At 45.0% G+C, this 16,998-nt stretch overlaps 1 protein-coding gene across 1 annotated transcript in view; it reads right to left on the reverse strand.

Annotated features, from left to right (window-relative positions):
* Positions 1-16,998, reverse strand: part of ZC3HAV1 (zinc finger CCCH-type containing, antiviral 1) — a 63,928-nt gene that overhangs the window by 27,379 nt on the left and 19,551 nt on the right. Inside the window, exons 2-6 of the mRNA XM_082631835.1 lie at positions 12,164-12,299; positions 6,365-6,617; positions 1,502-2,266; positions 621-719; positions 71-194 (exon numbers count right to left, since the gene is read on the reverse strand). Coding sequence (XP_082487961.1) covers positions 71-194; positions 621-719; positions 1,502-2,266; positions 6,365-6,617; positions 12,164-12,299 — 1,377 coding nt within the window. The remainder of the gene's footprint in view (positions 1-70; positions 195-620; positions 720-1,501; positions 2,267-6,364; positions 6,618-12,163; positions 12,300-16,998) is intronic.

Raw genomic sequence — 16,998 nt, forward strand, 5'->3', positions numbered from 1 at the left:
ATAAGCATAGCACTGGGCTTTCTTTTGATGATGTTGTGCATCTCACAAGCCAGACCAGCCACCAACTTACGTGCAGACTTTGGGGTCACAAAAGGCCTTCTCAATATCCTCCATGAGCGGGAGGTCCATCCAGGTGTTTGCAACTAACATCTGCCACCGATAGGGCAGGTGGAAGTGAACTTTGTTGCACCTCTCTAAAAAGACAGAAAAGAAGGCTGAGCAATTTGGCCAAGTTCACTGCTGACTCTCCCCATCCTTTCACGGCCTGCCTTTCCCATCCTGCCTGCCCTGCGGGCACATTTCCCAGCTACACCTGTGCTCAAGCTGGCCCCTACCTGCATTGCCCCAGTCTCCATTATTACCCATGGAGACTCATCAGAAAACAAAATTCTCTGCTCCCCAAAAAGCCATGTTACCCACATGGAAATCTGAGATTATAAATTTACAGTTACCCTTTCTGCACCCCACATGTGGATTTACTGAGACAAACTGCTCTCCAGCATAGGCAACTGCTTTTGTGTTTCCTTGAAGCCCTGACCTAAAATTCATCTCTCCCAGAAGAATTCCCTCACTAATCTCGCACTCTTCTGAACTGAAAAGTCCTTAAGTAAGTTACTCACTAAGTTGACAACCCTTATACAGATGGTCAAGACAAATTTCGTCTGAGCCATGTTCATCCCTCGTAGAACATATGGTACTCGCAACATCAGACACGGAATCTACAAAACAAAAGAGGATGCATGTATGCTGATCCTAATATTTAAACTGAAAATCAAGATATCTGGTCTTACAGTGGGGAAGAATATCTGAAATGGGGGCCACGTTCAAGAAAATTCTTATGATTCATGTACTGCTCATGAGAGCCTAGACATGAAAGCAAACATGAACATCTGGGTCACCTGAGAGTTATGTTTATTTCTTAAACCATAGTTGAACTATTCCTGTTCTCAATAAATGTAGCACTTATTCTATACAGTTCTAGGGTCGGTCCTTCCACCTTCATATGTCAATCTCCTCATCAGTAGCGCTCCTTAACCAAAACCCCTTTGCCCTTTAATACTGCTAAGGGACATCCAAAGGGAAACCACTAGCCCTAGCTGCTCTGCTGCAGACATGAGACATGGGGCCCCTCTCCGTCCCTCAGTGACTCACACAGAGCCCAGCCTGAGCCCTTGTTGTAATCTCGCTGGCAGGGGGAAGAGAGATTTGAGCAGAGTTCCGACCATGGGCCCCCTAGGCTGCAGCTCTGTTGCTTAAGGAAGGTGTACAATGAGGGACCCTGGGCAGAGTCAGTGCTGCTTTGTGTCGGGGCAGTGGTCTCCCCATGTGTGGGCAGGACTTGGCTTGTCAGCCTCTGACTTTCAGAGCGTAACACATCTTTCTCCCTACTGACTGCCGACGTGAAGCCAAAACTAGTGGCACCAGTTCTCTGTCACTTTACTAGAGCCATTTGGTGGCACTGTGGCCAGACTAGCCCCGAATGTCTTCGCTGTGTGTTTACCATTAACAAAGGCCATGGCCCCCTCGTCGGCAGCTGTCATTTGGCCAGCGGCCTGCAGATGACTGCGAGTCACTCCGGTGTCCTGACCCCTAGGTAACGATTTTTCTCTCTGCCTACTGGCTATGGTTTTGTAATTTAACGATCTCACGGAAGTGGCATCTGTGGCCATGCCATCGACGTTATTATGAAAAAGCGGGAAGTGCTGGCTGTCTTGATTCCCACGTCTGCCCTCCGTGTTCACGCAGTCCGAGGAAAGGATGGCCGTGCTCTTTCTGGTGGTGATGGTTTCAGGCGTTTGTGGAGAACCAAGAGGAGAGAAGGAGACAGCCTGACTGGGAGAAAACAAACTCTCTCTACCAGTGTCTTGGTCATTCTGCCAGGATGCGGGGCCCTTCCACTTGGGAGCTGATGTCGAATCAAAAGTGAAGTAAGCATTGCTGTGATTCCCACAGAAGAGATCCTCCGGACCGCCATTCTCTGCAAACCTCTGGCTTGCTCCCCCTTGACCGGTTCCTCCAAGACCGGCCGCCGCGGACGAGCCTGAGGAAGGCGGAGGGCACTCCTGACTTCCCAAATGCGTGAACTTGTGGGTGAGATCCTTGACAGGCCCATCGTCCACGGGAGACCCGCGGCCGGTGGGATCTGGACTGGGGGGGCGGGACCTCTGGGCAGAAGCTGCAGCAGAAGGAAGAGAGTCCCCGCTGCCCCGGTCTCTGCTCTTGCTTCGGCCTCTGTATGCCGCATCTCTGCGATGTGAAGGAGGACCTGGGAAAGAAAAAGCAGACGATGGAAGTTGGTGTTAACGTGACTAACTTCCCTGCCCTGTTCCGCCTCAGCTCTTTCAGGTTTGCTACCGAACTTCTATCAAATTACTTTTGTGTGAAAATCTCGAGAAGGTGCTTATGACAGTGCAGGAATCTGTCATCCTGCCAGCCCTGCAGAAAACACCACCTATGACCTAGGATAAAGGTCCAACTGACACTGGCTCTGCTTGGCTTCTCTCATGGGACTTAGATGTAGCTCCCAAGTGCCCACACTCTTAGGTGGGGCTGTCCACAATTCTCTAGTTCAAGTCACTCACCGCTAGGGTAAATGGAGAGACAGACTGGTGCAAATCAGGGAGGAGTTCCCCGAAATCATTTAGAGTTTGCCCATATTGTGATACAGGCGTACCTAAGTTACGGATTCACGATACTTAACAACAACAAAAGAAACTACAATAAAGGCCTGATTTCACTGAAGCTTGAGAATTTTCCAGAGTTGTTCATCCAGCCCCCCAAATGCCCAAGCTTAAATGAGCAATATCCGAAAAAGAAAAATCGGCCTCTCTCTAGAAACGTGGTAAGTCACACCCCCGGGAAGCAGAGAGGAGGGAGGGAGTGAGCATGTGTGTTCGTGAGTACGTACAAAGTGCGGTGTGCATGTGTGTGATGTTTATATGTGGGGTGTGCTGTGCTGGGTGTGTGTGCATGCATGAGGTGTGTGTGTGACACGCATGTGTGGTATACACGTGAGGGGTGTATGTGTGTGTGTGGTTGCATGCATGGTGTGTGACGTGTGTCGGTTGGTGAGATATGCATGTATGGTGTATGCAGCATGCACAAGTGTGAAGTCTGTCTGTGTGCTGTGATTGCATGTGTGTTTGTGTGGCATGTGTGAAGTGTGTCCTGTGCATGTGTTACACGTGTTGTGCGTGCATGAAGTTTGTGTACGTGTGGGGAATGTGTGTATGCAAGTGGTTGTTTCTATGTGCATGTGGCTGGAGCCTGTGTGTGTGTGTGTGTGTGTGTGTGTGTGTGTGTGTGTGAGTTGTGCTACTGTGTGTGGGAAAGAGGAGGAAGAGAGGTCCTTTCTCTTCCAAACCCAGGGGGCAGCAGGAATATAGTACAAGCAAGCATCCTCCTCCTATCAACTAAGTAGATTAATAGAAGTGACAACAAAGAAAACTCCCTCTCGCATACAATAAATTTATATTGAGAAACTACACCAAAACCCGTCCATCCAGATGTTCCCCTGTCGAGAGGGCATTGTCGTGCAGGAGAAAAAACACGAGATGTGGAATCAGAACACGTGAGCCCTGCTCCTCTCGAGTCCTATGAGGCCCTGAAAACATTACTTTTCTTGATTCACAGCATTACCCTTCACTCTTCTAAAAATGATTTAAGGCTGCTCACAATAGAAGTCACTTAAGGGACTTCCCTGGTGGCGCAGTGGTTAAGAATCCACCTGCCAAAGCAGGGGACATGGGTTCGAGCCCTGGTCCAGGAGGATCCCACATGCCGTGGAGCAACTAAGCCCGTGCGCCACCACTACTGAGCCTGCGCTATAGAGCCCGTGAGCCACAACTACTGAGCCCACATGCCTAGAGCCCGTGCTCTGCAACAAGAGAAGCCACCGCAATGAGAAGCCCGTGCGCTGCAACAAAGAGTAGCCCCCACTCGCCACAATTAGAGAAAGCCCACGTGCAGCAGTGAAGATCCAACGCAGCCAAATAAATTAATTTAAAAAAAAAAGTCACTTAAAATGTCCAAGCCTCAGTTTCCTTATCCATTAAGTGAGGCCAATAATACACCTGCCCTGCTTCACAGTTTTGCTGTGAGGAACAATGATGAGCTCTTTTAGGTGAAAGTCCCTTGTAAATGATAAAGCATTTCTCAAACATAAAAAGATTCTCTCACAGAATCTTAGTTATATATTCTATTTGCTTCATAAAATTCATCTCCTCTATATCCGCTTCATAAACACATTAAAAAGTGCAAGTGTTAATTCCATTAAACAACATCAAAATGCTTAAGAAATTGTACTGATCACTTCACTGATCATAATAGGATGGCTATTATCCAGAAAAAACAAAATAACAAGTGCTGGTGAGGAGGTGGAGAAATTGACACCCTAGTGCTTTGCTGGTGGGAATGTAAAATGGTGCAGCCACTGTGGAAACTGGTACGGCAGTTCCTCAAATATTTAACGCAGAATTACCATGTGATCCAGCAATTCCACTTCAGGGTATATACTCAAAAAAACCTGAAAGCAGGGTTTCAAAGAGATATTTGTACACCCACGTTCATAGCAGCATAATTCACAACAGCTAAAAGGTAGAAGCAACCCAAGTGTCCATCAGCAGATGAATGGATGAACAAAATGTGGTATATCCATACAGTGAAATAGTATTCAGCCTTAAAAAGGAAGGAAATTTTCAAACAGGCTACAACGTGAATGAATTTTAAGGATATTATGCCAAGTGAGGTCCCCGGTGGTCCAGTGGTTAGGACTCTGTGCCCTCACTGCCAAGGGTGCAGGTTCAATCCCTGGTCGGGGAACTAAGAACCCACAAGCCATGCGGTGGAGTGCCCCCCACCCAAAAAGAAGGACATTATGCCGAGTGAAATACGCCAGTCACAAAAAGACAAACACTGTGTGATTCCACTTCTAGGAGTTCCCTAGGGTCGTCAGATACATAGAGACAGAAACTAGAATGGTGGCTGGCACAGGGCTCTAGGGGAGGAGAGAACAGAAGCTGTTTAATGGGAGCAGAGTTTCAGTTCTGCAAGATGAAGAAAGTTCTGGAGATTGGTGGCACAACAGTGTAAATGGACTTAACGCTACTGAGCACTTAAAAATGGTTAAAATAGTAAATTTTATGTTCTGTGTATTTCTACCACAACTGAAAAAAAATTATATGTATGTATTCTTTTTTTTAAAAGGCAGGAAATTCTAGCATGCTACAACATGGATTGCATGAACCTTGCAGACATTATGGTAAGGGAAACAGTCACTCACAAAAAGACAAACACTGTATGATTCCACTTGTATGAAGGGGCTAGAGTAGTCAAATTCATAGAGACAGAAAGTAGTATGGTAGTTGTCAGGGGCTGGAAGGAGGAGAAAACAGGGTTATTGATTGATGGGTGCAGAGTTTGAGTTTGGGAAGATGATGAAGTTCTGGAGGTGGATGATGGTGATGCTTGCACGACAACAGCAACATAATGCCATCGAACTGTACACTTTAAAAAGATTAAAATGGCCACTTTTATATTTTACCATATTTAAAAAATAAAAATAAACAAATCTCAAAAGAATAGTACTGAAGACTGTAAATTAAATTGTATACAGTGTTGCATTAATACTAAATGTCCTGTGTTAGTTGTAGCGTGGTTATGTAAGAGAACAGCCTTGTTTAGAGGAGGCCGATGCTGATACATTTAGATGTGAAGTCTCCCGATGACCGCATACCTCAAATGCTTTAACCACAAAGATGTGATGTGTGTGTGAGTATCTAGATGTCCACATATATGGAGAGAAAATGATAAAACAACCATGTCAAAATATTAATACCTAGTCCATCTGTTAAATTTTTATTATTTTCCTCTTTTAAAAAGTTTTATCAATTAGCTTTTAGAAAAATGGTAAACATTTAAAAAAATCTGATGGTGGGGGGAGATAGTGCTTAGCATGAAAATCGAGTTGCAAAATCACACATATACTATGATCATAATTACGTAAAAATTGTGTATGCATATGGACAACGTATGAAAGTGAAAACAGAGTTTTATGTGATGAGGTAGAGTGAGTATAGGTAGAGTTTCTCTCTCCTTGCGATTTCTGTTTATTTGTTTGTTCTAGTAATTAAAAAGTAGGGCTTCCCTGGTGGCGCAGTGGTTGAGAGTCCGCCTGCCGATGCAGGGGACACGGGTTCGTGCCCCGGTCCGGGAAGATCCCACATGCTGCGGAGCGGCTGGGCCCGTGAGCCATGGCCGCTGAGCCTGCGCGTCCGGAGCCTGTGCTCCGCAACGGGAGAGGCCACAACGGTGAGAGGCCCGCGTACCGCAAAAAAAAAAAAAAAAAAAAGTAGACCGCATTTACCTCTCCACCCAGAGGGTTTCTTCTGGCGGTGCCTGCTGTTGCAGATGTCCTGGATGTTCTGGACCACACTTGAGCTCAGCCCGTGCTCCCTCATGATGGCCAGCACCTTTCTGTCCATCAGGTTATGGGACCGGAAGCAGTTGCTATAACCACAATTCCCTCGGGTGAAGTGTTCACAGACATGGAGCCTTTCACACGGTGGCTGCTGGTTACAAGTCTGTCTTCCACCCTCTCCCTTATAATTTTTGCATATCTACAGAATGAAGAAACAATAGCCAGAGATAAAACATAAAACAGAGATAAAATAGCCAGAGAAGAAACAATAGCCAGAGTTTCTCTATGTGCCACACGTTAAGGAAAGTTTATATAAAAATTTCGGCTGGGCTTCCCTGGTGGCGCAGTGGTTGAGAGTCCGCCTGCCGATGCAGGGGACACGGGTTTGTGCCCCGGTCTGGGAAGATGCCACATGCCGCGGAGCGGCTGGGTCCGTGAGCCATGGCCGTTGAGCCTGCACATCCGGAGCCTGTGCTCCGCAACGGGAGAGGCCACAACAGTGAGAGGCCCACATACCGAAAAAAAAAAAAACAAACTTTCGGCTGTAATGACCTATATGGGAACAGAATCTGAAGAAGAGTGGATATATGTATATGTATAACTGATTCACTTTGCTGTACAGCAGAAACTAACACAACAGTGTAAATCAACTACACTCCGATAAAAAATAAATAAATAATAAAAATGCAGCTTTTCTTACTTCCTGATAAGAAAAAAAAAATCAGAAGCAAGCAGACATATATCAAAGGAAAAAAATGCATGTGTATTCCACAATCTTTGATGAGTTCCATTCAATCGATGACTTATTTGCAGCAGAAGAGGCCTACAAACTAACTGAAAGAAACTTGAATTTGATTAACCTCCTTTGGAAGAATCAACATAAGACGGCTAGCTACAGATAGAACCAAACAGGACCCAAAGGGAGCCCTACGCTATAAAGGAACCCCAAAGAGGAAGGCCTGTCTTTGGATATCAATTCATTGTTCTATTAAAAGGACATGTGGAGGAACTTGCATGGCGGTCCAGCGTTTAAGACTCCACGTGGTTCGGTCCCTGGTTGGGGAACTAAGATCCCGCATGCCGTGCAGTGCAGCCCAAAAAAAAGGACATGTGGGGACTTCCCTGGTTGCACAGTGGTTAAGACTCCGTGCTCCTAATGCAGGGGCCCCAGGTTCAATCCCTGGTCAGGGAACTAGATCCCGCATGCGTGCCACAACTAAGAGTTAGCATGCCACAACTAGGGAGCCAGTGTGCCGCAACTAAGGAGCCTGTGAGCCACAACTGAGGAGCCCACATGCTGCAACTAAGGAGCCCGCCTGCTGCAACTAAGACCCAGTGCAACCAAACTAATTAATTAATTTTTCAAAAGAGGACATGTGGGTCTTATCTACAACTGCTGGGAGTCTAGAATCTAGTCTCAGCTAGGCAGAATGTCAGTTTCTCAAAAGATCAACTGAAGCAGATAATTTGTATATTCCTATGTAAATAGGTATGTCTACATATCTAGCTCTACAGAGATATAGTTTTTGTTTGTTTGTTTGTTTGTTTGCGGTACACGGGCCTCTCACTGTTGTGGCCTCTCCCGTTGCGGAGCACAGGCTCTGGACGCGCAGGCTCAGCGGCCATGGCTCACGGGCCCAGCTGCTCCGCGGCATGTGGGATCTTCCCAGACCGGGGCACGAACCCATGTCCCCTGCATCGGCAGGCGGACTCTCAACAACTGCGCCACCAGGGAAGCCCAAGATGTAGTTCTTACTGAAAGGAGAGCAGAAGAAACACTGTCACTGAGGCCAGACCAGGTGATGCAGGACTAGAAGATGCTGGTTGAAGTCTGCAGCCCTGGAAGCAGCTACATGTGACCTCACATCTGAATTACTTACTTGCTCCCAGCCTCTCTTTCCTTTGCTATAAAGAAGGAAAATATTTGCTCTCCTCACCTAACCAAGTTGTTGAGCAGATTAAATAATAAAATACATAAATGTGTTGTGCAAAATATGAAATGTGATGCAAATGTTTGAATCATTACATGAAGAAGCTTAAAGATGAAAACGTTTATAAGTTGTTTCAATGGACTCTGAGCAAACTAGGTCAACATGGGCCACTATGATGTATCCAAGTGGCAAAGACATGGATTCAGACTCTAACAACCAGGACTTAAGCCATATAAACAACTTCTAAACCTGATGCAAACAGATATCATTGCGATAGAGCCTATGATCCAGATTCAAGACTCTAGACCAACAGTTCTCAAAGTGTGGTCCCTGGACAAGCAGCATCAGCTCCAACTGGAAACTTGTTAGAAATACAAGTCCTTGGGCCCTTCCCCATGTCTACAGAGTCAGAACGGCCAGAGGTAGGGCCCAGCAATCTGAGTTTGACAAACCCTCCAGGTGATTCTGACACACATTTAAAGCTTGAGAACCAGTGTTCTAGAGGCTTGAGTGAAACAAGAATAATTAGTAACTTCACAAATGATACTAGGAATGGTTAACATTCCTAGTTCTATGCTGATGTTTAAGTAAGAATGCTCCTGCCAAAACAAATGAAATCATTTCTTCCTTTTAATAAATACATCTCAGTTACACAAGTTTCTATACGAGGAAGTCAGATTTGCCTGATGCTTTTATGTTCTCACGGGTCAAGGCAAAGTGGAAGAGTGTGAACATTTTAAGTTTTTGAGGGCAGGCAGTGTGTCTTGTCCACTGCTGCCTTCAGAAGCCTGCCCTTGTAGGAACTCCTGAGTGTTAGTTGAATGAATGCAAAACAAACAATAAGTAAAGTGAGATGCAGAAGGATGAAGTGCCTTGTCCAAGACCACAGAGGTGGTTAGTGGCAGAGTCAGGACTTTGAGAGACATGGAAGGATCATCGTTGACCAACTATGCTTGGAACTAGCTGAACTCTGGCTGACCCCCTCCTGCTAAAACCTTGAAAATATTCTGCCCTACTCACCCAAGTTAAAACACTCCTTGAGAGACCACTCTTACCCCAAATTGTCAAATAGAGACTTATGTTATTGATGCTCTGGTCGATTTTCCACTACAGGAACCAGCGCCTCAGACCTCTGGTTCAGGAACCAGTGCAGTCTGCCAGTCTGTGATCCTACCCCTGACAAGTGGTAAATGGCAATTAAGTTATTGGCTAAAAATAAACTTCAAGCACAAGCCTTCCCACCCCACCCACTAAGCATGGGTACTGAATTCTTAAAAGGGAAAGGGAACCCCAGATGACACTTCAGACTCTCTGTGTGATAAAGGATGACAACAGCATTTTCCTACGAGGACCCTCCCAGCTCTTTTGTCAATGGGCTTTTCTGGGATCCATCAGCAACACCACCTTCTAGTAGGTTCCTCCCTAGAGAAAGGAAGAGCTGTCACTCCCCTTATTCTCCAGGGACGTGATACAGAAAGTCCTTGGTGATTTTGGAGAACAGAAGCAGACAGCAAACCTGATGAGTGACCTTTCCAAACTTCCAAGCTTGACACTAGACTAAGGTTGGACCCCAGGGACACTCCTCTCAAGGGTCATAACAAGACTTCACCTGTCGTCATCCCTTCACATGAAAGGAAGAGGAGGGGGTGGGTCTGTTAGTCAACGGGACCTGTAACGAGTTGGTGTGTAAGGCTACCCCATGCTGGTAGCCAGGAGGGACTGAGCTGGCACACAGGCCAAGGGCCATAGGGATCCCAAGACAAGACCTCTAAACCTAGGCTCCTGGAAACAGAGAGAGAGAGAGAGAGAAATCCAAGTACCTAAATGAAAGAATGCCTGCGGAAATGGCATATATAGTCCTCCTCCACTCTCTCCGTCTCTGAAGACATTTTTACAGACTGCCTTGCATTCCTATCTCTCTTGAGCTCAGTGATCAACTCAAAATCACCCCTCATGTCCTAAGGTTTCTAAGTCCTCAAGGGAAACACACTGAGCTTAGAGTCAAAAGATGTTTAACCTCCCAGATATCCCTGATAGCTATCTTGTCATATATAAAAGCACATCTGAATTTCAACCTTGCTTATCTTTTAAAAAATATATATATATATTTATTTACTTGTCTATTTTTGGCTGCGTCAGGTCTTAGTTGCGGCATGCGGGCTTCTCTCTAGTTGTGGCGTGTGTGGGCTCAGTTGCCCCACAGCATGTGGGATCTTAGTTCCCCGACCAGGGATCAAACCTGAGTCCCCTGCATTGGAAGGCGGATTCTTAACCACTGGACCACCAGGGAAGTCCCCACCTTTGCTTATCTTAATCTCAGTCCCTTCCACCCATTCCACTTGAGTCTTCCATTATGTTTCTATGCCTCTCTTTCAGTGTGAAGCTAACTTCTCTACACAAGGGTTTTTCTCAGGTCAGATAGCATTCTTTAAACAGCATCCTCTGATTTTCAAGTCAATAGTCCTGTGTGGATGAGACTGTTATTATCTGCCATTGTCCTTACCTTTCTTCTAATGATAGAAGCTTCCAAGTTTTAGCTGGACACCAAGTTACCCAGCCAGAAACTACATTTCCCAGCCTCCCTTCTACCTAAGTGTGATCATATGATAAGTTCTGGCGAATGAGATGGAGCAGATGCACTTTTTACAATGTCCAAGTCGCATCTTTTAAAAAAGAAAGCTGCTTGCCTTTCACTTACTCCCTCTCTACATTCCTGTTGGTTAGAAAATGATGACAGTGAGAAGAGTCTCCTTGTACCTGGAGGAGGAAGCCACATGTTAAAAGAGAACAGAGATTATCTACTGGTCCAATAATAGAATGGATATATTATATATAAGATAATAAGGCTGACCTACTGGCCTGAGTCCCTGCATGACATCGTGGAATCCAGCTGCCTGACCATCGGATACCTACCTGCCTACATCTGGGCAAGACCAAAAGTCAGTAAACTATTTCTGTAAAGGATCAAATGGTAAATATTTTAGGCTTTGCAGACCATTCAGTCTCTGTCGCAAATACTCAACTCACTCTTGCATGAGAAAGCGGCAATAGACAATATATAAATGAATGAGGGTGGCTGTGTTCCAATTAAACTACAAAAACAGGTGGCAGGGGCTTCCCCGGTGGCGCAGTGGTTGAGAGTCCGCCTGCCGATGCAGGGGACGCGGGTTCGTGTCCCGGTCCGGGAAGATCCCACATGCCGCGGAGCAGCTGGGCCCGTGAGCCATGGCCGCTGAGCCTGCGCGTCCAGAGCCTGTGCTCCACAACGGGAGAGGCCACAACAGTGAGAGGCCCGCGTACAGAAAAAACAAACAAACAAACAAACAGGTGGCAGGTGGGATTTGGCCCATGGACCATGGTTTAATGACCCCCGATCCAGACTGTCAAATGATAGAGAAAAAAAGTAATATTTTATTTGAATCACTGCACTTTGAGGTCCCTTTGTTCCAATAACTTAGCCTCAACCAATACACCCTGTCATCTTCCAAAACCTTGCCTCAAAGCCCACCTCTTCCAGGAGGTCACTCGGATGCAAGGCACCAATTAGTCCTACTGCTATTTCTTCAGATCACACTGGCTCACACGGGGTTCCCTACAGCCTGGCAGGGAAAGCATTCCAGACTCCAATTCTTGTAAAACTTCAAATAGGAAGGAAATTGTTGGAATCTCTCAGATAACTCAGCAACAATCATCTGTGGACTGCCACCTGCAAGCCCTGGTGCTCAGTTTTCTCTGCTCCCATTCCAACACACCCACGATGCCACGCTGCCAACAGCACTCTCCCTGCTTTTCAAACTAAGGAATTAGAACTTACCTCTGGCATAAAAAAAGGGTCATTTTGGAGAAGGAGCACTGCTAATTCCTCTTTGTTCAGTCCAGAGAGTGCATGATTTTTCAGGACCTTGAAGTTACCTTCTGAGAGAACATCGTGAGAATATTTGCATAAATTCCTGGAAATAAATGACAATGGTCAGTGTTTCCACTTCACAGAAAGAAAAGAAAAAGCAATCATCCAGGGCCTCCCTGGTGGCGCAGTGGTTGAGAGTCCGCCTGCCGATGCAGGGGATACGGGTTCGTGCCCCGGTCTGGGAGGATCCCATATGCCGTGGAGCGGCTGGGCCCGTGAGCCATGGCTGCTGGGCCTGCGCATCCAGAGCCTGTGCTCCACAACGGGAGAGGCCACAACAGTGAGAGGCCCGCATACCGCAAAAAAAAAAAAAAAAAAAAAAGCAATCATCCAGGGAACTTTCAATGAAAATCAATGCCCACATCCTTTGGTGACTAATACAGGTTGGTCCTGCTTCAAGAGTACACTTTAAAAATATAAATTGATGAAACACCTAGATGGGAAAAGGGAATGTGAGGATTTTTTTCAGAAATCATACACTTATATACTTTATTTATTTATGTATTCATTTTTGGCTGCATTGGGTCTTCGTTGCTGCCCGCAGGCTCTCTCTAGTTGCGGCGAGCAGGGGCTACTCTTTGTTGCGGTGCACAGGCTTCTCATTGCAGTGGCTTCTCTTGTTGCGGAGCACAGGCTCTAGGCGCACAGGTTTCAATAGTTGTGGTGCGTGGGCTTCAGTGGTTGTGGCGCGTGGGCTCTAGAGAGCAGGCTCAGTAATGTGGCACATGGGCTTAGTTGCTCCGCGGCATGTGGGATCTTCCCCAGCCTCCACGGCATGTGGGATCTTCCCCAGCCAGGGCTTGAACCTGTGTCCCCTGCATTGGCAGATGGATTCCCAACCACTGTGCCACCAGGGAAGCCCCACACATGTATACTTTAAATTATTGCAATACTTCTTCAAACAATGTCTCCTCTAGTATACGTTAATAATGTAGGACGAGGAAAAAATGGCAAAGAAACTGATACAAATTTAGTGGAAATGACTGCCCATTGAGAGACAAAGAATAATTAGGATAACACATCTATGGATTGACAATAAAATCAATGTGAAAAGAGAATTCCATTGATCAAACTAAATTAGATGAAATTGTTCCTTGCTTTCTCTCTTCTATGCCTTACATACCAATGTATACCTATATGATTTGTGACTACAAAGGAATGGAACAAGCTCAGAATTGTACATTTCAAACAACTCTACAAAGAAAGAGATAAAAATCCTCTTCACTTTAAGACTGATGATTTAGGTCTGATAGTACTTTCTATGATGATGGAATTGTTCTATAATCTGAGCTTCCTAAAATGTAAGCTATACATGACTAATGAACACTTGAAATATAGGTAATAAGACTTAAGAAACTAAATTTTCTATTTTACTTTACTTCAATTAATTTAAATTTGAATAGCCACACATGACTAGTGGCTACCATACTGCATGGCAGAGATTTAAATCTTTGCTATTCAAAATATGGCGGGAGAACCAGCAGCTTCACCATTATCTGGGAGCTTGTCACAAATTTAGAATGTCAGGCCCCACCCAAGTGCTAGTGAATCAAAATCCGTCTTTCAACAAGATCCCCAAATGATTTAATCACACTGAAGTCCCACAAGCACTGACTTAGACCATTGAGAAACCCAGACGGTACCGATGTTTTCATTAGACAAACATAATGAGACAGTTATCAGTGTTCAGCTAACAAACTCGTTCGACTTCTTAACTTACATACACTCCCTATAATATCGCCAACGTCCTCAGATTTATGGTTTTAACAGTTGCTAATATGATGGGATCTTAATATTTCCTGGTTTGCTCAACCATTATCAAATTGTCAGGAGGTTAGGTAATGGCCAGATTTTCACTTTGTACAAACAACCTTTCTTCTTTTACATTATTTCTGGAGATTTATTCCTTTGAGAGTATTGCCTCAAAGGACACAATCAGTTTCCCTGCAGCTTCTGTTTCATTTTGATCTCCTGCTCTCCAGAAAACATAACAGCAATCTGAGAGCATGTCTATTTCCCCGCCAGTACATTAACATAGAGTTTTATCACTTTTGTTCCTTCAGTAAATAGGAAATAGACTTATGGGGGACTTCCCTGGTGGTCACGCAGTTAAGACTCCGTGCTCCCAATGCAGGGGCCCCAGGTTCGATCCCTGGTCAGGGAACTAGATCCCGCATGACACATGGTGCAGCCAAAAAAAAAAAAAGAAAATTAAAGAAATAGACTTATGCTTTTAATTTGCACTTTAATTATTAGCAAGACTGAAATATTCCCAAATGTAGGCTTGCTGCTTGCATTTCCTCTTACTTATAGTATTTGTTCATATCTTTTAACTGTTTATCTAGTGGAGAATGGGTACTAAGCTACTGTTCTTTATATATATATATATATATATATATGTTGTTGTTGTTGCGGTACGTGGGTACGAGAGGCCACTGTTGTGGCCTGTCCCGTTGCGGAGCACAGGCTCTGGACGCGCAGGCCCAGCGGCCATGGCTCACGGGCCCAGCCGCTCCTGCATCGGCAGGCGGACTCTCAACCACAGCGCCACCAGGGAAGCCCTGTTCTTTATATTTTTTAATACTAATCTTTACCAGCCTTGTGTATTTCAAATAGTTTCGCATTTTTCCCTTTTGATCAAGAACTTATTAAGGTTGTCGTTGTTCAACAATCTGATTGCTGTTCTATACAATCATATCCTTCCAATTCGCCGTTCGTAATTTAGCCCACTGTTTTAATACTTGAGAAATTAATTCCTCCACCACAGCTAGATAACTATACCATTTTGTTTCACCTTTAAAAGAGATATTTTCAACTTTAATTCTTTAAAATATCTGGAGCTTAGTTTGACAACCAGCATCAGAGGAGGACAGAAGTGCTTTATATCAACTTTTCTCAATAACGTCTATTTTTTTTTTTTTAAAGAAGATGTTGGGGGTAGGAGTTTATTAATTAATTTATTTATTCTTGCTGTGTTGCGTCTTCATTTCTGTGCAAGGGCCCTCTCCAGTTGTGGCAAGCGGGGCCCACTCTTCATCGTGGTGCGCAGGCCTCTCACCATCGCGGCCTCTCTTGCTGTGGAGCACAGGCTCCAGACGCGCAGGCTCAGTAGCCGTGGCTCAAGGGCCCAGTTGCTCCGCGGCATGTGGGATCCTCCCAGACCAGGGCTCGAACCCGTGTCCCCTGCATTAGCGGGCAGACTCTCAACCACTGCGCCACCAGGGAAGCCCAATAACGTCTATTAAATTGGACTCCTTTCTTACTATTTTGTTATAGAGGACTATTGTTTGTTAACTTTTTAGCAAATTTAGAACTATTGGAATCCTTATTATGTTTTTATCAATCTACGGTTCTACTTTGAATCCAATACCATACAACTGAAATGTCCTTTGCACTGTATTTTAAATATTAACAGAATAATTTATCCTATTATTGGCTTATTCCTTTTCAAAAATCTCTTTAGTGTGCTTAACTATTATTTCCTCTATAGAAATTTTATTATGGCTTTGTCACTTTCCACAAAAGATCATATTGTGAATCTAATTTGTGTTAACGCCATACATTAGATTGGATATTATGTCATCTTAACTACATTCAGTCTTCTGATTCTGGAACAGAAAATATCTCTCCATTTATTCAAGTCTTATCCTATTTTTCTTACTGAGAATTAAAATCTTTCTTTTAATAGTTCTCTCATTTCCCAAATATTAAACATGAATCAGTTGCCACTATTATGTTTTAGTTGTTTGTCACTAGTAAACAGAAATGCGAATGACTGCAAAATTATCTTATTGAAATTGACAATGATTTTTTAAATGTAAACATCTACATAAAAGTTATTCTCTAAGAATTAATCTTTAAAAGCCACTATTCAAATAGTGACTTTTAATAGTCCCACACTGTTCACGCTGTCTGCATGTAAGACATTTCTGAAGCCCTCTAGAATTGCCTTCTTATCTAGCCGTGGAACCTCATGAGAAAAATCAGAATCAACAACCATGGCAGCCACTGCCCAAGTCCTTAAAACCCAGCCAGCCCTCCCCACACACACTGCTTCATGCACAGCTCAAGGGCAGTTGGTCAGGCTCTGGCAACAGCCTGTACCTTAGCCGTTTTCTCAGGTGTGCTCTCTCCTGGCTTTCTCTACCAGGAGTTCTGGCTTCTAGTGTGTGTCTGGCACTCCTTGATAAAGCTGACCTCAGCTCTCCACTTGCTCTTGGGGTCTGTGCTTTCAGATAACTGCTCTCCAGCAGCCACCACGACCCAGAGCCCTCAGCAGCTGGGCTGGGACTCCACCTTATCACTCCTCCAACCACCACGGGAGGGGCGATCTGTGAAGAGACTCTACAGCAGGAAGGGGACCAGCCTCCTGCCCAAAGCAGGAAATCCCTCTATTAGAGCTTTACCAGATACCTGCGAGCTTCATTACCTCACAAGGCATCTCACTCCACTGGGTACTGCCTTTAACGATCCTCTTGATATGGAACAGAAAATGACCTTGTTGAAACACCCTGCTGCTAGGCAGGTTCTACCCTCTGGCTCCGGGATATCTGACAACTGGGAGGAATTAAGAACCTTTCTTCCCTTTGAGCTCCAGCCCAGATATTGTGATCACAGAGCCAAGACTATGGTACCTCTCCTGTGGCCAGATTAGGGTCACAGATGAGGACCCAGTCCCTCTCCAGGTCCCAGCAAGATACAGCATCGGTCATATCTGTCCTGTGCCTGCTCTGTCCTAGCCA

This window comes from Mesoplodon mirus (genome assembly GCF_964341445.2).
Source record: "Mesoplodon mirus genome assembly, chromosome: 9".
Taxonomy (NCBI): domain Eukaryota; kingdom Metazoa; phylum Chordata; class Mammalia; order Artiodactyla; family Ziphiidae; genus Mesoplodon; species Mesoplodon mirus.